At 38.7% G+C, this 23339-nt stretch overlaps 1 protein-coding gene across 1 annotated transcript; it reads right to left on the bottom strand.

Annotated features, from left to right (window-relative positions):
• Positions 1-21223: 21223 nt before the first annotated feature.
• On the bottom strand, positions 21224-23082 carry LOC120010516. Its single transcript, XM_038861307.1, has 7 exons — positions 23065-23082; positions 22853-22930; positions 22307-22393; positions 22112-22207; positions 21925-22033; positions 21718-21810; positions 21224-21633 (listed from the first exon to the last, which is right to left on the bottom strand). The coding sequence occupies exons 1-7, from the start codon at positions 23080-23082 to the stop codon at positions 21224-21226; spliced, it is 891 nt and encodes a 296-aa protein (XP_038717235.1).
• Positions 23083-23339: the final 257 nt, after the last annotated feature.

The following is a 23339-nucleotide window of genomic DNA, read 5'->3' as shown; positions in this document are numbered from 1 at the left end:
TATATATATATATATATATATATATATATATATATATATATATATATATATATATATAACCTGAGATGTTTTTAGGAAAGATATAACCTGAGATGTTCTTTTTCTTAGGAAAGATATAACGTGAGATGTTTTGCATTCCAGCTGTTGTTAAGTATCTTCCCTTCTTTGGTTTGCAATATGTAAGCACCATTGCCGATGACATCTATGATTCTGTATGGTCCTTACCATGTGGCCCCCAGCTTTCCTGAAAAACTTTGCGTAGAACCCAGTCACCGACATTGAAAATTCTTGAGTTTACAGTTTTGTTGTAATATTTTACGATCCGATGCTTATAGGCTGTTGTTTTAACAGATGAGATGTTTCGTCGTTCTTCAAGCAAATCTAGTTCTTCGGTGAGGATGACGTTATTCTCCTCGTCTTGCTTCCATTCAAATCATGTTGTTGGGAGGCCAACTTCAACTGGTAGCACTACTTCGGTTCCATAAGTTAAAGAAAATGGAGTTTCACCTATTGAAGTTCTTGCTGTTGTTCGATATGACCACAGAAGCCCTGGGAGTTCGTCTCCCCAGGCTACCTTTGCATTTTCTAGTATCTTCTTCAAAGTGTTGACTATCATCTTGTTAGTAGCTTCTGCTTGGCCATTAGATTGTGGATGTCTTGGCGATGCAAAACAGAGTTTTATTTTCCATGTATTACAGAAGCCTTGGAGTTTATGACTTATGAACTGAGATCCATTACCGCAAATGATTTCATAAGGAACTCCAAATCTGCAAATGATGCTTAGATGAAACTATTAACATCTTTGTCCCAGATTTGTTTATATGCTTCAGCTTCCACCCATTTTGTGAAATAATCTGTTAAGATCAATAAGAAAACTCGTTGCCCTGACGCTGGAGGAAGCTTTCTGACGATATCCATTCCCCATCTCATGAAAGGCCATGCTGATGAAATTGGGTCCAGCTCCGTTGGTGGTTGATGTGGGATTTGTGAAAATCTTTGACATTTATCACATTTAGCCACATATATGGCTACATCGCCATGAAGTGTAGGCCAATAATAACCAGTTTGCATGACTTTACTGGCTAAGCTTCGTCCACCTAAATGGTTTTCACAGACACCTTCATGCAGTTCTGCTAAGGCATATTGTGCTTCGTCTTTAGATAAACATCGTAGCAAAACCCCCTGATATGATCTTTTGTAAAGAATACCGTTAACTATTGTGTAGTGGGATGCCTTTCATTGTAGTGCTCTGGCCTCATTCCTATCTTGTGGTAACATGTCATCCTGCAGATATTGTATGAATGATATTCTCCAATCATCATCGTCTTTAGTAATAACAAACGATTGCTCCACCATGGAATTTTTGTTTATTGCTGGTGATTCCAAATAAATCAATGGGACGTTCTGAGTTGTTTGCACTTGGATTGATGATCCTAAATTTGCCAGTGCATCTGCTTATTGGTTCTCTTCTCTTGGAACTTGATTAATCTGGAATTCTTTGAATTCAATTTGTAACTGCTATACTAACTCCAGATAATCGTTCATTCTCTCATCTTTTGCTTGATATTCTCCAGTCAATTGATTGACGATCAATTGGGAATCCGAAGTCACGTGTACACGTTGAAATTTTGATTCTTTTGCTAATTTTAGTCCCGCAATCAAAGCTTCATATTATGCTTAATTGTTTGTAGCTTGAAATCCACAATGTACAGCTTGAGGGAATTGATCTCCCTGTGGAGAAATCAAGATGATACCTAAACCACTTCCCTCTGCATTACTTGAACCATCAACAAATAATTGCCAAATAGCTTCATCGTCTTCGTTGTTTTGACGTGATTCTTTTTTAGCGTCATCAATCATTCCCGGGCTAAATTCAACAATGAAATCTGCTAGAATTTGGGCTTTGATCGCTGTTCGAGGTTGATATATGATATCATGCTCGGTTAACTCAATTGCCCACTTCGTCAATCATCCAGAAAATTCTGGTTTGTGAAGTATCGTTTTGATCGGAAAGCTCGTCACCACCATGATAGGATGACATTGAAAATAAGGACGAAGCTTGCATGCTGCAGTGATAAGCGCTAAAACGAGCTCTTCCATTATTGGATACCTTGTCTCAGCATCTAGTAAACTTCGACTAACATAATATACCGGATGCTCCCGACTGTTTTCTTCTCATAGCAGTACTGCACTAATTACAAATTCAGAAACTGCTAAATAAAGATAGAGTATCTCACCGATTTTTGGCTTCGCAAGAATTGGAGGATTGGTCAGATATCCTTTCAATTTCTTTAATGTAGTCTCACATTCCTCTGTCCATTCGAAATTAGCTGATTTCTTCAAAGCTGTAAATAGATGATGACATCTTTCAGAAGATTTGGAGATGAATCGATTTATTGCTGCAATCTTCCCTGCCAGCCGTTGTACATCCCATATTTTTGTGGGAGAAGGAATATTAAGTATTGCTTGAATTTGATCAGGGTTTGCTTCAATACCCCTTTGTGTAATGATGAATCCCAAAAATTTTCCTACTTTGACTCCAAATACACATTTGAGAGGATTTAATTTCATCTGATGAGCATTAAGAATTTCAAATGCTTGTTTAAGATGCTCAATATGATCTTCGACTTTCAAAGTTTTCACTAGCATATCATCGATATATACTTCCATCGTCTTTCCAAGCATGCTGGCAAACATGCGATTGACAAGCCGTCGATATGTTGCTCCCGCATTTTCCAAGCCATTTTGGACTGTATGTTCTGGTCTGATTGTTGTTGGGTTTCGTGGACCTAGCCTCTGTTGGGCTTTTATGTTTGGTCTCGCCCGTTTATATTGTAAATAGATTGGGTTGAACAGGACCCATGTAATTTATTGAGGTTGAACTTGACCCCAACACCAGTTGACCTCTCTACTCTCTAATCGTTTCCACTAGTTTTGGTTTGTGTTCTTCAGGTTCTTGGAGAAAAGAGACCACCCTCTCAATTCAAGTTTGGGAATTGGTGCATACGGTGGAAGATCCGCAGGTTTGAGCTTAGTATCAAACTCGCTGACTCCATCCTTCGTTCCTGATTATTAGAGATCAAATTAGAGAGATCTCAAGGTATACAATCTACATGCAATTAATTGATATATGGTTTATGCTATGGTGATTAATATTTGATAGGAAAATTTTAAAACTTGTCTAGCTATCGTTTATGTCTACGAGGTCGTCATACGCTTCCGCGAATTGCATGTTTCCAACATACCAGAGCTCATACCGAGTTGGCTATGCAAGGCTTGCTGTTGTTGCAGGTAAAGAAGATATATCAAAGCCCAATGAACCAAAGCCCACAACTAAAATCAAGTTCTAGAAAACACATTTATCTCTAGGCCATTCACTGACAATGATTGTACAACTCAATATTAGCCGTTACTCTCCAACGGATACATTTTACTTTTCTCTGTATTTAGTCTTTTGCTTGTAATATAGTTGAAAGCATAACCTCATGCTATATATTTGTATGTTATTCTCCATTCAATAATAATAACAAATACATTCTCAAAACCTTTTTATGGTATCGGAGCAAGCTCTGTAGCCTGGACCAAAGCTCACCAGCTATTTGCAAATTCTTCTAGGTCCCGTGTTCTTCAACTAAAGTCACAACTTTCCCGTTGCCAAAAAGGCATCAAACCTATGGCTGAATTTTTGCAAGATGTTAAAAGCCTTGCAGACGAGCTTGCTCTCATTGATCATCCCATACCACAAGATGATCTCACCTTATATATTCTTGATGGCTTGGGCGAGGACTATACTGGTATCGTTGGTTCCATTCGAACCCGAGAAACCCCCTTCTGTTTTGAAGAACTCAAGGACATTCTTGTAGCCCAAGAGGGGTTCATATCCCGACTTACATCGGCTCCATCTCCCTCCTTCACCACAGCCAACTATCATTATAAACAGCCTGGTGCCAACCATCCACCATCCCAAAGCAGAGGAAATGGACCTCCACGGTCAAACTGGACCTCCAACAGATCAAATCAAAACTGGAACACCACCAGGTCATCCTCCTCTGGTGGCCGTGGTCGTGGTTATAATAGGGTGGTCTGTCAACTTTGTGACAAACCTGGTCATCCAGCTAACAAATGCCGAAAGTTCAAAGTCTTTCAAAATCACCAGTCACCCTCTGTTAACTATGCGGCCTCTCCTCACTCAGTCCCATCTCACACTCAGTCTTGGCTTCTTGATTCCGGGGCCAGCAACAATATGACCAATGATCTCTCTAATCTCTCCATCCATTCTGAGTATGATGGCACTGAAGAAGTCCACATAGGAGATGGCTCAGGTTTGCATATCACACACGTGGGTTCCACTCAATTTCCCACTATCACACGACCACTTCACGTGAACAATACACTGTGTGTTCCTTTCATTGATAAAAATTTATTGTCTGTTCATGAGATCACTAAGCATAATCAAGTTTTTATTGAATTTTTCCCTTTCCATTGTGTTATTAAGGATCAGCGTACAGGTCGCATTCTGGCCGTGGGTCGTTGCATTGATGGTCTCTATCACCTGGACCACCACTCCATGAAATGTCTCACTGCCTCTACTTATCCATCTCGAAGTCCTATCACTCTTGCTAGGTGGCACTCTCGTCTTGGTCACCCTTCCTCCAAAAATCTTACCACTATTTTGAACTCTTTCAAGTTGGCATGTACACCAACAACTAGTCTCACTTCCTCTCTCTGTACGTCATGTCAAGTTAATAAAAGTCATAAGTTACCGTTTGGCCACTCAAGTGTTACCAGCTCTGCTCCTCTTCATGTAGTATATAGTGATGTGTGGGGACCAGCTCCCACAACCTCCATTGATGGTTATAATTATTATGTCGTTTTTGTCGATCATTTTACTCGCTATTCCTGGTTATTTCCCATTCAACGTAAATCCGATGTTCACTCAGTGTTTACACAATTTCACAAGTTAGTCGAAAAACAATTTCAAACACCTATTCGTAATCTCTACAGTGATAATGGGGGAGAGTTTATTAAGCTCAAATCCTATCTCATGCAACATGGCATCAGCTGGTTTCCCTCCCCTCCACACACACCTCAACACGTTGCCTTGGCTGAACGAAAACATCGCCACCTTACCGAAACTGCTAGAACTCTCTTACACTCTGCTAAGTTGCCGTATTCATTTTGGTCTTTTGCTTTTCAAACTGCTGCCTACCTTATCAATAGAATGCCTATTTCTCATAATTCTCCTGTTACTCCATTTGAAATGCTTTTCCAAAAACCACCTAATTTTGTTAAATTACGGGTGTTTGGGTGTGGTTGCTATCCATGGTTAAGACCCTATACACATCACAAACTTGAGCCCTGATCCAAGCTTTGTCTTTTTCTTGGATATTCCAACTCTCAAAGCTCTTACAAATGCTTTGACCCACTCACCAAAAGATTGTATCTGTCTCGTCATGTAATATTTGATGAGTCCTTGTTTCCTAGCTATCATGAGTCCCCACCTACACCTACCCCTCAAGTCTCCACTATCTCTCCTACTTACACGCCTATTGCCCCACTAGTACAACTATCTCATCCTGTCTCATCTTTAAACCCCACACCCCATGTGTGTTCTCCACTCACTCCACCACCACCCAACCTACTTTTGTCTGAACCACCCACTACAACCCATCCTTTCCCACCCACTACCACCCATCCTATGGTCACTCGTTCCAAGAATAATATATTCAAACCTAAGTCTCTCAACTTAAGCACTATTCATTCTCTTCCCCAATCTCTTGAACCCACCTCCGTCACCAAAGCACTCCAACACCCTCAGTGGAAAGCGGCCATGCAATGTGAATTTGATGCTCTTATGCATCATAAAACTTGGACTCTAGTTCCCCCGGCATCACATATACGACCCATAGGATCCAAATGGATTTTTCGGGTCAAGCGCAACCCCGATGGCACTATTGCCAGATATAAGGCACGATTGGTTACGCAAGGCTATGCCCAACGCCCGGGAATTGACTATACTAACACTTTTAGTCCTGTTATTAAACCTGCAACTATTCGTACTGTCTTATCTATTGCAGTGTCTCACCAGTGGTCTATTCAACACCTAGATATCAACAACGCCTTCCTACATGGTAAACTTACTGAGACAGTGTTCATGCGTCAACCTCGAGGCTTTCAAGACCCAGACCATCCTACCTATTTATGCCAACTGCACAAATCCCTTTATGGTCTCAAGCAGGCCCCAAGGGCGTGGTACAACGCATTGCGTACAAGCTTAATAGCCATGGGTTTCACTAACTCCCTTGCCGACACATCATTGTTTACTCTTCGCGAAAATTCACATTTTATGTACATTTTAGTTTATGTTGATGATCTGATACTCACAAGTTCTAACACTGCTATTCTTAACAGGGTCACTCATAACCTGGCTTCTCAATTTTCTCTCAAAGAGCTTGGTGATTTATCTTACTTCTTAGGTGTTGAAGTCACACGCACCTCCCGTGGTTTGTTCCTTTCTCAGCAAAAATATCTTCGTGATCTCTTAGAACAGACGGATATGGACAGTGCCAAACCAGTCTCCACTCCATTGCCTGCCCACTTTGCTGTAACTAAAACTGACGGGACATCTCTGCTGGATCCAACTCAATATCGTAAAATTGTAGGCCGTCTCCAATATTTGAGTCTTACAAGACCAGATGTTTGCTTCGCAGTCAACCGTCTTGCTCAGTTCATGGCACACCCTACCGACATACATTTCTCTCTTCTCAAGCGTGTTCTCCGATATCTTAAAGGTACCTATACTGAAGGCATCACTATCTTCAAAACGCCTGATCTTCGCCTTCATGCTTACACGGACTCAGATTGGGCTGGCCATCCCGACGACAAGTCCTCTACCTCTGCCTACATCGTCTTCCTTGGCCCAAACCCTATTTCATGGCGCTCTCAAAAACAACGGGCCGTCGCTCGGTTCTCCACTGAAGCTGAATATCGTGCATTAGCTTCCACAGCATCTGAAGTCGTGTGGATCAAACATCTCCTTCATGATTTACATTGGACTGTCACCTACCCCCCTCCAATTTTTTGTGACAACCAAGGTGCTACAGCTCTTAGCCTTAATCCTGTTTTACACTCCCGTATGAAACACATAGCAGTCGACCTTCACTTTGTTCGCTCTCTTGTACACAACGGCACCCTCAACGTCATCAAGATCAATACCTCTGATCAGCTGGCCGATATTCTCACCAAGCCACTTCTCAAAGCTCCCTTTCACAAGCTGCGTTCCAAGATTGGTCTCCTTGCTGGGCCCCCAATCTTGAGGGAAGGTAAAGAAGATATATCAAAGCCCAATGAACCAAAGCCCACAACTAAAATCAAGTTCTAGAAAACACATTTATCTCTAGGCCATTCACTGACAATGATTGTACAACTCAATATTAGCCGTTACTCTCCAACGGATACATTTTACTTTTCTCTATATTTAGTCTTTTGCTTGTAATATAGTTGAAAGCATAACCTCATGCTATATATTTGTATGTTATTCTCCATTCAATAATAATAACAAATACATTCTCAAAACCTTTTTAGCAGGTATGGCTGTTGAGTGTACAACATGGATGATCGTGCAGCCATGACCGATTGTGGTGTCAGCTGCTGAGCTTGTTGATGCTGCATGTAGTGTGCTCCAGGATGTACTACACCACTGGAAGCATACTGCAAGATAAGGCAGTTAGTATTTGTGACAACACATGCACTAAGTTGAGGAAATAATGTATACCATGAAAGCACATTTAAGATTTCATGCACCAGAACTGCACAGAAAAACTAGAAACTAGATGGTAGTGAACTGTAAGAGTGGGACTTGGAAGATTTTTGTTATTTTAGTTTTCGCAGATCTCTTTTACTTTAAGTTTGGGGAATTGGGCTTAAGAAACGTGCAAAGAAGGACCGGAGAAGAGACGGGAAAAGTTACGTAAATGACACAAGAGTTCCAATTATGCCCCAATATTTTTTTTGTGAAAATTCTATGTTGCCCTTTGCTTTATAGTTACGTACCCAGGCCTTAGTCCACGTGGAGACCATCTGACTATGCAATCCATATGTGCTCTCTTATTCTTATCTGCTTGCCTTCTATTTTCATTCATTTATTTATGAAATCAATTTCATGCCATTCTTTTTCACACATTAAAAAAATTAATTCATATTCAATAAAAAAAAAGTTAGACAAATTGTTCCATCAATTAGACAACCTAATTATATTTTTTTTTAAAAATAATTCATATTATTAGAATACATTAAAAATTAGACAAAATTCACCTCACTTCATACATACACTTTTTGTCAGCACAACTAATATTAATGATTATATTGTTTGTGTTTTAACAATGCATCCATCCAAACAAATTTTTTGTTTTTATTTTTTCAAAAACAAACGTTTGCCAAATGAATTTTATGTTTTATGTTTCATAAGACAGTTTTCGAAAAACACAAATCAAATGAAATTTTTAACAATTTTTATTTTTTAAAACTGTTTCCAAAATCTAAACTCAAAATCGTTTTTAGAAACTAAAAAATACAAGAATTTCCAAACAAACCCTATGGTGTGTTTAAAAATGTTTTTACTTTTTTTTTTTGTTTCCAAAGACTGATTTTAAGTTTAAATTTTGAAAACAAATTTAAGAAATAAAATTGAAAACAAAATTCATTTGCCATGGCAACCCAAACTTCAAGCTCCAAAATCCCACCAATGGCACTCAAACACATCAATTCAGGCAGCAGACAGTTCATAGGTCACTCAAAATGACAAATCAACCAAGATATCCCCTATTGTAGCCCTAAAGTACCTAAAAATTTTATAAGCAATTGCCAAACTCATCCATTCTCTTACTTCAGTTCTTGCTCAGAATAGACTAGATTAGAACTCAAAGATAGCAAAAGACCAAATGTGGGAGAAGGTATTACCTACCTAAGGCGCTTAGACTGTTGCGTAGGCGAGGATTGGAGAGGTAAGCCTAGGCACTCGGTGAAGAGAGAGTTCGGTGTGCGTGTGTGAATGAGTGTACAGTTTGTATGTATAAAGTCACGGTTTTTTATGTCACGCCTAGGCGTGAAGAAGTTTCTCCTAGGCATGGTGCCATTTTCGTTTCCTGGGCTTTTTTTTTAATACGCTCCTAGGCGCACTAAATGAGCGCCCAGGACTGTTACCAGAATGCACAAAAATTTGTAACTTTCTTACAGCCAGATTCCAACACATTCAAACTTGCATCCACACAAGATTTTGCCAATAATAATGGAACTATGAAGAACAAAAGGATACAAAAAGGATATGATTCATTGGGTTGCCTCCCAAGTAGCACTAAGTTTAGTGTCTTCAGCCAGATGTAGCGGCACCTATGGAATCAAACAAACAAGGATCAAATGTCACGTCCCAATCCGCGGAGCTTGAAGAAAAGGACAAATACACAAAACCACATGCATATCACATATTACATCCCAAACCAACATGAAATTTTTCTAAAAATTTCTGCAGCCCATCCCCATAAATTGAGGAAACCTACCTGTAACAATGGCACAACAAATAAGCACTTCCAGTACATCCAAATCCACCGACCCTCAGGGTCCACCATTTACTACAAATTCCATCATCAGTATTAATCATCCAAAAATCATGGGATACCACTATGGGTCATCCATACATCATCCATATCCAAACATACATATAAACTCTCGTACTACAACCCGCACACACAAATGTAGCATGCAAACAACACATCATGCATAAGTACCCATATCCGTACATATTCATAGTCAAAACATAACTATAAATATATATATATTTATATAAATCACACACAAGTACCACATAGATACACAAAACAAACTAATATCCAGGCCACCTCCGTCACACTTCCTCCTGCTGATCCGCAGCCTGTGCACTAGATCTTGTCTCACCTGTGGGGAGGGAAAGTAGATAGGGTGAGCAGACGGCTCAGTAGGGATAAATAATAGAACACGAGAACAATTGTATGGCTGAAAATTTATAACGAATAATCAATGCAACAATATGCAATGCAAAGCTAATGCACCCGATCAATCCAACCGAACCTCCATATCCTCCACCATTGACACCCAAGCCAGCGGATCAGATTCCCGCCCTGTACCAATAAGCTGACGAGAATCCACCACACTACCTCTCTCTCCAGCATCCAATCAATACCACAATCGCGTAACCATCAATCTCAAATAACTAGAGAGAAGGTTGGTACACATGTGATTGCAACCACTCACTACTGGCCCCATAGTGATATCTCAACCTGCCACGCCTGGCCTAGCATCACATACTAGCCAGCATGCAGTGACAAATTTCGCTACTGGAATCCTCTGGTCTAGGACCATCACAAGGCTCCTAACCATCATCCATGCACGTGTCCAAATCATCCAACACCTAACGTGAGCCCCAGGTCCATCCTCGGGACACACCATGCATCTAATGTAATTCCTAAAAACCATGTCATTCATGTAATATACATATATAGAAACACACATTCATCATGATGCATGAAGAATCACACAATGCCTGATTTATGACCAAGCATTTCAAGGGTTATATATATTTAACAAAGTAAATCACAAATAACATTGTCATTAACAATAATACAAAGAAATAATGGTAAGCATGCAAGGCTTGTTTCCCCTCGGAAATGATCGAGGAGGAAACCAAAGCTTATCATTCAAGCAATTCAGTGGCTTGAAGGTGTTTTGAAACAAAAGGGTGAGAAATCCCTATCTCGAAGTGGACTCGAAATTCTCACCAACAAGCAACGTACACTCCACGCCAATTCACAAACCTATTTAATGAAATAAACTCCACATAGTTTCCATATTCATCAACCCATTCAAATCCCACATTCCATACTCCACAATATCCTCATTTCCACTAAATTTATATTCTACCTTAAGTCTCTAAGATTAAACAATTAAAATCATACCACAATATTATTTTTCATCCTAACACAACCTTAATTAAAACAATTGGAGTCAAGAATCCTTACCTTCAAGCTTGGTAATTTCACCAAATCAAGATAACAAAGGATTCTCTTGAGTTGGTTCAAAAACCTCACTTGAACCTAGAAATATAACAAAATTAGAACCAAATTTGAAGTTATTGAACAAAGAAACTCTTGTTGAGCCAAAAACCCCAAAACATTTAACTCTCAAACCCCAAAACCAAAACTTTACCTCAATCCAACTCGTTTTTTGTAGAAAATCAAAGCATGTGTGTGTGTGGGCCGGAGCTTCGCCAGAGAGTCACTGGAAATGGCTGCCGTGGGTGGGTGGTTGGAGCAAACAAAGAAAAGTGTTCAACTTTTCTTTTTTTAAAAGACTCGGGTGAGGGCTATGATGCGCCCTCACCCATTTATGTTTTATTTTTCTTTTAAAAAAAAACTCAATTATTTATTTATTTTTCTCTCTTTTAACTTTTTGCCCCAAAAATCATTTCCTATATTCTTTAAATCCTCCCAATAATTCTTTTCACCCTACAATTTTATTCTTTTCGTAACTAAAGCCAATTTATTCATTTTATTTTTATTATTCTATATTTTATTTATTTTTATTTTGAGACGGGGTATTACATCCTCCCCTCCTTATTGAAATTTCACCCTCGAAATTCACGTACGTACTGGTGGATATGAACAAATCGGGAAACTTTTCTCGCATCTTGGACTCTAACTCCCACGTCGCTTCCTCCGTCCAGTGATGCAACCATAACACTTTTACTAATGGAATTACACTCGATCTCATAACCTTTTCCCGTCTATCCAAGATTCGCAATGGTTGTAGAATATACGTTCCATCTTCTTCCACCTCTAAAGCGGACCAATCCAACACATGTGGTGGATCCAATTCATATTTCCTCAATACCGACACATGAAACACGTTATCAACCTTGGACAATCGTGGTGGAAGAGCCAACCAATATGCCACCGGTCCAATCCGCCTTAAAATCTCACACGGTCCAATATACCGCGGAGCTAGCTTCCCTTGCTTACTAAATCTCTGAATTCCCCAACATGGACTCACCTTCAAGAATACCTTATCACCCACCGCAAACTCCAATTGTCTTTTTCTTCGGTCGGCGTAAGACTTTTGCCCACTTTGAGCTGTAAGTAAGCGTTTTCGAATCCTCCCCACCTTCTCTTGTGTTTCTTTCAACAAGTCCGGACCCAATAATGTCGTTTCTCCTACCTCCGCCCAACACAAAGGTGATCTACAAGGTCTCCCATACAAAGCTTCATACGACGCCATTTCAATGCCACTTTGGTAGGAGTTGTTGTATACAAACTCCACCAAAGGCATATGCTCCTCCCAACTACCCCCGAAATCCATAACACATGCCCAAAGCATGTTCTCCAATATCTAAATAGTCCTCTCACTCTGACCATCACTAATGTTCTATAAAATCTTAACAAGTCGAAAGCACGCAAAATTTATGTAGGTACACCTCCAGTGCTAGGTCAAACCCCACATTCAATAAGGTATGTATACCTAAACCCCAAGCTCTATTTCATAATGTATCCTCTATTATTTGGTTTCGTCCTACCTTCTAAATTTGGACAATACCATCAAAAACGTTTCACATTTAATACAATATAAGAAACTCCAGTAGTTGTCATCATTAAAAAAAATATGATCCAGATTTTAACTGCGGTAGCCGAGAACAATATCATCTCATATCATGATCTACAGACTATATAATAGTACAAACGACAATTAAATCGACTATTATTCCAATACTAAAATTAGCAAAACATTTGTTCACAACTACAGTCCAACACAACCAAACCATTATAGTAATCACTACAAATAGTTATCACAATCACTTCTATTCCCTTCAACTGAACTCACTTAAAATTTAAAACCATAAGATCTTCAAATAGTCAGATGAATTAACTAATCAAGAACCCCAATTATTTCCAACTAATTATAAACTAGATTTCTCAAAAGATGTCATACTGAATATCTCTAATGAATAAATACAGAACTTAATAAGGTCTCCATTAATTATTGTCAATCCATAATGTTCCTCTTACCACTTATTTAGCGTGTCAAATACTCCGTTCTAGTTCAATATAATATTCTATCACTCACTGACCAAACTAATTTTAGTAACTAATTAGGCCAAAAGATCTCAAACATCAATTTTTTATGTCACTTTTATTACATAATAACTCCAGAAACTCAGGACAGATAATGACTTATCTTTACTTAAAAGAACTTTGTTCCAGTATCACATATAGCTCTCAAATTCAGGTCTACGTTTCAACTTACTTAACCAATGAAGTGCTAACTGCCTTCCCCAAAACACGTCAATGCTCATCACACAAGACAAGAGAATATTGAGCACACCAAAATATGATTTATACTTACACAATTACCTCTATGTAGGCACTAAACATTGGATAAATACATGTACATGAACTTGGTAGATATCTATTCACCACATCACCCACTTCAACAAAATAATGCAGTAGTTGGTCATTGGTATTTCTCCTCACCCTACCATTTATATCATTTAACTATTTAGTTGAATACAAGTGCTCTAAATTTTTCCATTACAATAATAACACACATATACTCATAATGCCCTTAAACAATTTGTATTCATTTAGAACTCTCCTACATGTGCTTGTATTCATTAATCTTACTCAAATTGTCACCCAATCAATTTAAAACAAAAATCACAAACACTATTTATATCATGAACTACAATTCATCGAAACTCCAAAATATTCGATAGTATTATAAACAAACAACTTATACTATAAATAGGCATTTATTTCTACTAATTATTATTAGGACTACCATCACCTCCAACTCTCTACTGATTGCATGTAATAATAACAAAAACGGATTTAGCTAACCACAATATGCTCAACATCTTATCATGTTCCTAGGCCGAGGAAAAGCCACATGACATCTAAATGTACCCTCTTGGGTTAACATACTAATGATAATATTCTTTCTATTCTTTACAAACATAATTCAATTTCAAGTGAAACCTGTTCTGTTCATTAGTTTATCTTTATGCAGTTCAAGTGTCATTCCAATCCATCTGGATTTTTTTGGCTACATTAATCATTGACTGACAAGTTTTGACATGTACGTTAATTTTGTGTATTAAAATACTTTCTTCATCGCTATCCTAAATGCTTGTAAGGTAGTCCAATGGCTCCAACGCTTCTAACAACTTTTGTCCAGTATTTATCTATTATAGAACGATGGAACCAAGTCATCGTATGATGCAAACTAAATCACCACATAGCTAAAATCTTCTGACGGGTCAATTTCATTTTAATAGTCACGAAATCCATTGATGAACTCTAATAACCCCAACTGAGTCATCTAAATAGATAAACTACATCAATCCGTATAATTATAAATATTGGTATATGACCATAACCATACTACTCTATCTAAATTTAGTCCACACTTTAACCTTAAAGATGTTTCAATACGTATAACTTATTCATCTTAATGAACTATGGTCATACAAGTACTCACCACCAATATCATAAATATCATCCTTAAAATTAATTTCATATTAAAGCAAACCACTAGATACTCCAATCGCACTCCCTTCATATGATTTATTTCTCCGATAGCTTCTAATGACACTATCATTCATATTACTAGGTTTAGTCTCCGTCGGAATATAGCTTTTAAACTTTATCCCTTTCCGAAAACACGAATACATTTCATTATTTTAACCGACTCTTACAAAAAAACTTAGCTTGATATCCATTTTCCCAATAATAGTGCCTCTTGGCTACAAATAAACCAAATAACTATTCAACTACTATCAGTTTTATAAATCTCATATCTTATGGTAGGCTATTCATCTCAAGACTAGTGGCTTAGATTATCCATTTTTTTTGCCTTTCAACAACCAAGAATTTCTATATCTCCCACATATCGGAATTCACCTCAACCTTTATCCAAACTTCATTCTAAGTCTTAAACTTTCACTTGTCAAGACTTACGCAGCCAATGACTATAATCAAAATGAGTATGGAGTGTCCTAAATTCATAAATGATCAACATAACATATAGGAAAAATCCTCGGATAGAATATAATTATATACGGACGACGACTTATGTCGAGTTGGCCACAATTAATGCCATATTAGTATGAAACAGATTAGAGTTGCCATCCTCATAACTTTGGTATCTATCTACACCATGCCAAATGTACCACATTCTCAATAGTCATCGGTTAAGCAATAACCAAATTGGATATCGAATGGGTCAAACATGAGCGGTCACAGAGAGACTGATCGACATAGAAGGATATTTGCATCGATGGACACAGAAAAACATAGTCAGATATGAAGGAAAACGAACATCAATGGATTCAGGAAAAACAAATAAGATCAAATACGAAAGAAAACAAGCACCCAACAGATCTCTATTAGGCCTTCAATTGTAGTATAGTCAGCTACATACTTAATCAAGACTCTATTAAATGACAATTACTTTGTTACTCAACGACTTAAGAATAAACCTCACAATCTACATCGCATCTCTCAGCACTTGTGGCTGCAGTATACCTATCATTATCTGTAGTAGGATCATCTACTCCATTCACCTCATTTGTACCATTTAGTCATTGATCCCTATTTAAATTCTGTCCAAGGTCAACTCCCACAATCCAAATTCTCACAGTACTCTACTATGGAAACATAGCAATGTCATCCTCAATATCCTATCCACTTTACACTAGATATATCCCCCACTATCGGATCATCAATCAAACTTGATCCTTGCCATACCTCGAATGACTGAGCACTCAATGAGCCTCTTCCTCCACTGCGTCCCCCATCACGGGACCGATCAATGTGAGGATCTCTACGTATATATATCACACAAATAATCAAAACAATTTAGCAAAATAAATATCGATGATTTACGGGAATAAAGAAACATACTGGATCAACAGAGGTCGTGACGTGGCCTGGAGAACCATATATAATCACAACACAACAAGCACGCTCACACATGCATACTGACCCACTCCCTAGGTCCCAAACAGAGCCAAACCTGGCTCCGATACCAAATTGTCACGCCTCAATCAGCCGAGCGTGAAGAAAAGGACAAATACACAAAACCACATGCATCTCACGTGTTACATCCCAAACCAACATAAAATTTTTCTAAAAATTTCGGCAGCACCTCCCCATAAATTGAGGAAACCCACCTGTAACAATGACACAACAAATAAGCACTTCTAATACATCCAAATCCACTAACCCTCAGTGTCCACCATTTACCACAAATTCCATCATCAGTATCAATCATCCAAAAATCATGGGATACCACTCTGGGTCATCCATACATCATCCATATCCAAACATACATATAAACTCTCATACTACAACCCGCACACACAAATGTAGCATGCATGAGTACCCATATCCGTTCATATTCACAATCAAAACATAACTATAAATATATATTTATATAAATAACACACAAGTACCACGTAGATATACAAAAAAACTAATATCTAAGCCACCTCTGTCACGCGTCCTCCTGCTGATTCGCAATCTGTGCACTAGATCTTATCTCACCCGTGGGAAGGAAAGTAGATAGGGTGAGCAGAAGGCTCAGTAGGGATAAATAATAGAACACGAGAACAATAGTATGGCTAAAAATTTATAACGAATACTCAATGCAACAATATGCAGTGCAAAGCTAATACACCTGATCAATCCAATCGAACCTCCATATCCTCAACCAATGACACCCAAGCCGGCGGATCAGATTCCCGTCGTGCAGCGATAAGCCGACGAGAATCCACCACACTACCTCTCTCTCTCAAATCCAATCAATACCACAATCGCGTAACCATCAATCTCAAACCACTAGAGAAAAGGTTGACACACATGTGGCCGCAACCACTCACTGTTGGCCCTACAGTGATATCTCAACCTGCCACGCCTGACCTAGCATCACATACTAGCCAGCGTGTAGTGACAAATTTCACTACGGGAATCCTCTGGTCTAGGACCATCACAAGGCTCCTAACCATCATCCACGCACGTGCCCAAATCATCCAACACCTAACGTGAGCCCCGGGTCCATCCTCGGGACACACCATTCATCTAATGTATTTCCTAAAAATCATGTCATTCGTGTAATATACATATATAGAAACACACATTCATCATGATGCATGAAGAATCACACAATGTCTGATTTATGACCAAGCATTTCAAGGGTTATATATATTTAACAAAGTAAATCACAAATAACATTGTGATTAGCAATAATACAAAGAAATAATGGTAAGCATGCAAGGCCTGTTTCCCCTCGGAAAGGATCGAGGCGGAAACCAAAGCTTTCCATTCAAGTAAATCAGTGGCTTGAAGGTGTTTCGAAATAAAAGGGTGAGAAATCCCTACCTCGAAGTGGACTTGAAATTCTCACCAACAAGCAATGTACACTCCATGCAATTCACAAACCTATTTAATGAAATAAACTCCACTTAGTTCCCATATTCATCAACCCATTGAAATCCCACATTCCATACTCCACAATATCCTCATTTCCACTAAATTTATATTCTACCTTAAGTCTCTAAGTTTAAACAATTAAAATTATGCCACAATATTATTTTTCATCCAAACACAACCTTAAAACAATTGGAGTCAAGAATCCTTACCTTGAAGCTTGGTAATTCCACCAAATCAAGATAACAAAGGATTCTCTTGAATTGGTTCAAAAACCTCACTTGAACCTAGAAATATAACAAAATTAGAACCAAATTTGAAGTTATTGAGCAAAGAAACTCTCATTGAGACAAAAACCCCAAAACCCATTTAACTCTCAAACTCCAAAATCAAAACTTTACCTCAATCCAACTCTTTTCTTGTAGAAAATCAAAGCATGTGTGTGTGTCCACCTAAGAATGACCCTTGCCGGCCGAAGCTTCGCTAGAGAGTCATCGGAAATGGCTACTGTGGGTGGGTGGTTGGAGCAAACTAAGAAAAGTGTTTAACTTCTCTTTTTTTAAAAGACTCGGGTGAGGGCTGTGATGCACCCTCACCCATTTATGTTTTTTTTCTAAAAAAAAAAGCTCAATTATTTTTTTTCTCTCTTTTAACTTTTTACCCCAAAAATCATTTCCTATATTCTTTAAATCCTCCCAATAATTCTTTTTACCCTACAATTTTATTCTTGTTATAACTAAAGCCAATTTATTCATTTTATTTTTATTATTCTATATTTTATTTATTTTTATTTTGAGACGGGGTATTACATCAAAACTTAACAGTTTTAGACAGTGTCCCACCCCACACTTAAAAGGAAAGCATAAACAAATTGATCAAGAAACGAAACCACCTGAGATATTCAATGCGATGGAGGGTCTTCCAAGCGAAACTTGTACTTTTCCATATCAAAAGAGGTCTCGAAATAGGGCTTAAGGCGGTGACCATTTACTTGTTGCTCAAAACCTGTGTGAGGGTCCTTGATAAATATAGATCCATAAGGAAGAACTTTAATCACCTCATACGGACTACTCCACCTTGATCGAAGCTTTCCCGAAAAAAATCGAAGGTGAGCATTATAAAGCAGGACCTTTTGACCCGGTTCAAATACCTTCCTTGAGATATGTCTATCATGAAAGAGCTTGGTCTTTTCCTTGTAGATTTTAGCGTTCTCATAGGAGTCATTCCGAAGCTCATCAAGCTCATTAAGTTGGAGCTTCCTCAAATGGCCGGCTTCTTGGAGATCAAAGTTGAGAACCTTGATTGCCCAATATGCTCAATATTGTAGCTCCACCAATAAATGACAAGGCTTCCCAAAGACTAACCGGTAAGGAGACATGCCAATAGGAGTCTTGAAAGTGGTCTGATAAGCCCAAAGAGCATCATTAAGCTTAATGCTCCAATCCTTTCTATTAGAAGAAATCGTCTTCTCAAGAATATGCTTGATCTCCCGGTTCGATATCTCCACCTAGCCACTCATTTACGAGTGGTAAGGTGTAGCAACCTTGTGAGTAGCCTTACATTTTTTCATCAACTTCTCAATGGGCTTGTTGCAAAAAATGCGATCCACCATCACTAATAATTGCTCTTGGGGTTCCAAACCTTTCAAAAATCATATTCTTCAAAAAATTCAAAACCACACCATTATCATTGGTTTTGCAAGGTAGAGCTTCCACCCATTTACTCACATAATCGATCGCCACCAAAATATAGAGATTCCATGAGAGTTGGGGAAAGGACCCATGAAGTCGATCCCCTACACATCGAATAGCTCAATAGTCAAAATATTGTTCAACGGCATTTGACCTGTTGCTAAAATATTCTCGATTCGTTGGCATCGATCACAAGTCAAAAAGAAAGAATGAGCATCTTTGAACAAATATGGCCAATAAAACCCACATTGAAGTACCTTGGCCGAAGTTTTTTTCCCCGAAAGTGCCCTCCACAAGCATGAGTTTGGCAAAGTGAAGACACTTTCTTGCTCATTAACTGGAATACATTGCCTGAGAATCTGTAGGGCAACACCAAAATAAATAAGGATAATCCCAATAGTAATATTTGATGGAAGAGAGAAACTTGTTTTTCTCATGCGTAGTCATGCCGGGAGATAACTTTCGGCTCACCAAGTAATTAACGATATCTGCATACCAAGGGACCTCCTCAACCTCAAATAACTGCTCATCCGGATAGGTCTCATTGAAATCCATATCTCTTTCACCACTCTCCTTGATAGCAAGCCTAGATAGATGATCAACAACAACATTCTCACACCCCTTCTTATCCCGAATCTCCAAATCAAAATCTTGGAGGAGAAGTACCCAATGAATGAGCTGTGGCTTGGAATAGACAATCACTTTAGAGCATGCCAAATATGGACGAAGCTTGTCCAATGCAAAGACAATGACCAACAACTTTTTCTCGATGGTAGTATAATTGACTTGAGCATCATTGAGTGTTTGGCTTGAATAATAGATAACATGAGACTTCTTGTCAACTCATTGGAAAAGCACCACTCCAATGGCAAAGTCAGAAGCTTCGCACATAATTTCAAATGGCAAAGAAAAATCTAGAGGCATCATAATTGGAGCGGTAGTAAGCTTCTCTTTCAACAAATTGAATACAAGCTTCATCGAATAGAAAAACTGCATCTTTGGCCAAAAGATTCCATAAAGGCCTAGCAATTTTAGAAAAATCTTGAATGAACCTTCTATAAAACCCTGTATGTCCAAGAAAAGAGCGAATTCCCTTCACATTGATTGGAGGTGGAAGCTTCAATATAAGCTCAATCTTAGTCGGATCAACTTCAATCCATTTTTGGAGATAACATGCCCTAACACATTGCCTCGTTGCACCATAAAGTGGCATTTCCCCCAATTTAGAGCCACATTGGTTTCTTCACACCTCTTCAACACAAGAGACAGATTTTGTAGGCAATTGTCAAAAATTAACCCAAATACAGAGAAATCATCCATAAATATCTCAATGAAACGCTCCACCATGTCGAAAAAGATACTCATCATGCAATGTTGAAATGTTGTCGGAGCATTGCAAAGGCCGAAAGGCATCCGACGATAAGCAAATGTCCCAAATGGACAAGTGAAGGTTGTCTTGTCTTGATCTTCAGGAGCAATGGCAATTTGGTTATAGCCAGAATAACCATCTAGGAAGCAATAATACTCATGCCCTGCTAGTCTCTCAAGCATCTGATCAACAAAAGGTAAGGGGAAATGATCTTTTCGGGTAGCTAGATTCCGCTTTTGGTAATCAATACAAACTCTCCACCCCATGACCTTCCGAGTAGGAATAAGCATATTGTTCTCATTGGCTTCTACAGTAATCCCAGATTTCTTCGGCAAAAGATGAACTGGGCTCACCCACTTGGAATCAGAGATAGGATACATAACGCCCACATCCAAGAGCTTCAAAATCTCACCCCGGACAACTTCTTTCATGTTGGGATTTAATCTTCTTTGTCCTTTTCTAGTGGCCTTAGTTTTGTCCTCCATCAAAATGCGATGCATGCACATAGATGGGTTAATTCCACGAATATCCATAATGGTCCACTTAATTGCACTCTTATATTCCCTGAGAACACGCAGCAATTTTTCCTCTTCCAAAAGAGAGAGATTAGAAGAAATATTAACAGGAAGAGTTTTAGAGTTACCTAAGAATGTATATCACAAGTCTATGGGTAAAGGCTTCAACTCTAACTCTGGCGGACTCTCTATAGATGGCGCTAGCTTCTTAGTGTTGGGAGAGTCCCTCAAATTCTCAAAAGTCGGACGCCACTTGTATTGATAACTAGGAGAAGCCTCAAACATTTTTATAACTTCTTGGGTGTCATTGTCCACAGTCCTCTCAACGTCTCGCACAAACAAAACTTCCAGAGCAATGATTTTATCATTTTTATGCACCTCTACGTCAACTCTTCTATCCACCACATCCACCCAAAAATAAGTTTTTGCATCATCAGAATGTCGCATGGCCTCAAAGAGCCGAAACTGAATAGTTTTATCAAAAACTATCATAGTAAGAACTCCCATCTTGACATCAATGATGGTGTTGGTGGTTGCCATAAAACCACGGCCTAGAATGAGGGGCACATCTTTTCCCGGATTAGGTTCACCCTCCATATCAAGCACTAAAAAATCCACCGGAATAACAAACTCACCCACATTTACTAGAACATCTTCAACTTGCCCAAAAGGATGCACTAAAGAGCGATCAGCTAGTTGGAGAGTGATCGAAGTTGGTTTCAAGTCACCTATCTTCAAAGTAGTGTAGACAGAGTAGGGCATGATATTTACACTTGCATCAAGATCTATCAAGGCCTTTTCAATTTCTTTCTCTCCAATGATACAAGGAATGGTAAAACTACCCGGATCTTTCAGTTTTGACAGGAGCTTCTTTTGTAAAATAGCACTTGTCTCTTCGGAAAGAAATATTTCTTCATGATCACCCATCTTTCTTTTGTTAGTGCACAACTCCTTCAAAAATTTTGCATAAGCGAGCATAAACTTAATTGCCTCAATGAGTGGAATATTAATCTCCACTTTCTTCAAAACTTCAAAAATATCTCGATTATACTTGCCTTTCTTAGTCGGTGCAAGGCGAGATGGGAAAGGCACTTTTGGAGCATACTCTTCTACTTTCGGCTTTTCCTTCTCAACATGAGGTATGGTGGAAGCACTTGGCTCCACCACTATAGGCTCATCATGACTCTCACCTTCAAGCTTCTTATACTCAATCTTGTTATCCACCTTTTTTCCACTTTGCAAAACAGTAATAGCATTAGCATCTTCATGTGTCTTGGGATTTACCTCGGGTTGACTTGTAAGCTTTCCCAACTATCTTTCACTCAAGGCATTAGCGAGTTGTCCTACTTGCATTTTAAGCTTTGAGATGGATTAAGTATTGCTGGAAACAGTTTGTTGTAACTGAGTCATTGAATTGCTCATCTCCACTTGGGAATGCTGCATTGTGACTTGTGATTGAGCAAGTTGGAAGATAAGGTCCTCCATAGTAAACTTCTTTGCATCTTGAGAAGGTAGTGCTTGTGGTGGAGCTCGCTAAGGTGTAGGCCCTTGGTTGAAATTGTGGGGTGAAGCATAAGAGAAATTGGGGTGATTCTTCCATCCTGGGTTATAGGTGTGAGAGAATGGATCATTCTGCTACCTATGAAAAGGTTGAACTGCAATAGCCTCAACTTCAGGAAATGCTCCACTTCTAGAACATACATGAGTAGGATGATCGGTGCCTCCACAAATGCCACATGGCTCCAAATTTCTGCTCAACAAAGTGACTACCGCATCCAGTTTCCTAGCCACAGATGCCATCTCTGTATTTGAAGTACCAGCCTCATAAACAGTTGTAGTAACCGGTTTCTGTCCGGTAGAAGAATAATTAATAAAAACAAATATATACAAAAATGTAAAAATTCAAAATTCAAGAGCTCGTGTCATAGGCCCACATGCTTACACAAAAATTCAAAGCCTATTTCATAGACCCACAAACATACACAAATCCTAAGACCCATTTCTTGGACCATAAGCCCATAAAATTCAAACTCAAGCCCAATACAGCAAAACCCTAGAAAATATCTAGAGAATAAAAATAAATAAATTAAATGGAAAATTAAAAAGTGGAAAAGACCAAAAAGAATAGCCACCTTGGTTAAAAGAACAGAAAAGGTAAGGGTAAAAATGACAAATTGAAAGAACTAGGGTTTTAGGAGATGAGGTCTCATTCTCTCTTAATATAAAAGGAAAGGTAGCATTCTTTGAGAGAGGGAGG

This window comes from Tripterygium wilfordii, chromosome 12, assembly GCF_013401445.1.
Source record: "Tripterygium wilfordii isolate XIE 37 chromosome 12, ASM1340144v1, whole genome shotgun sequence".
In the NCBI taxonomy this organism is placed as follows: domain Eukaryota; kingdom Viridiplantae; phylum Streptophyta; class Magnoliopsida; order Celastrales; family Celastraceae; genus Tripterygium; species Tripterygium wilfordii.
The sequence above is the reverse complement of the archived record's forward strand: the minus strand, read 5'-3'. Positions and strand labels throughout refer to the sequence as shown.

Bases quoted from the DNA above. Each gene is read 5' to 3' on its own strand.
- LOC120010516 (XM_038861307.1), bottom strand. The intron at 22,394-22,852 runs GTAGTCACTTTG...AGTGAAAGATAG, and splicing joins TGGCTAGGAAACTGGATGCG to TTGGGAAAGCTTACAAGTCA. The intron at 21,634-21,717 runs GTGAGTTTGTTA...CCCTCATTCTAG, and splicing joins AGATGTTCTAGTAAATGTGG to GCCGTGGTTTTATGGCAACC.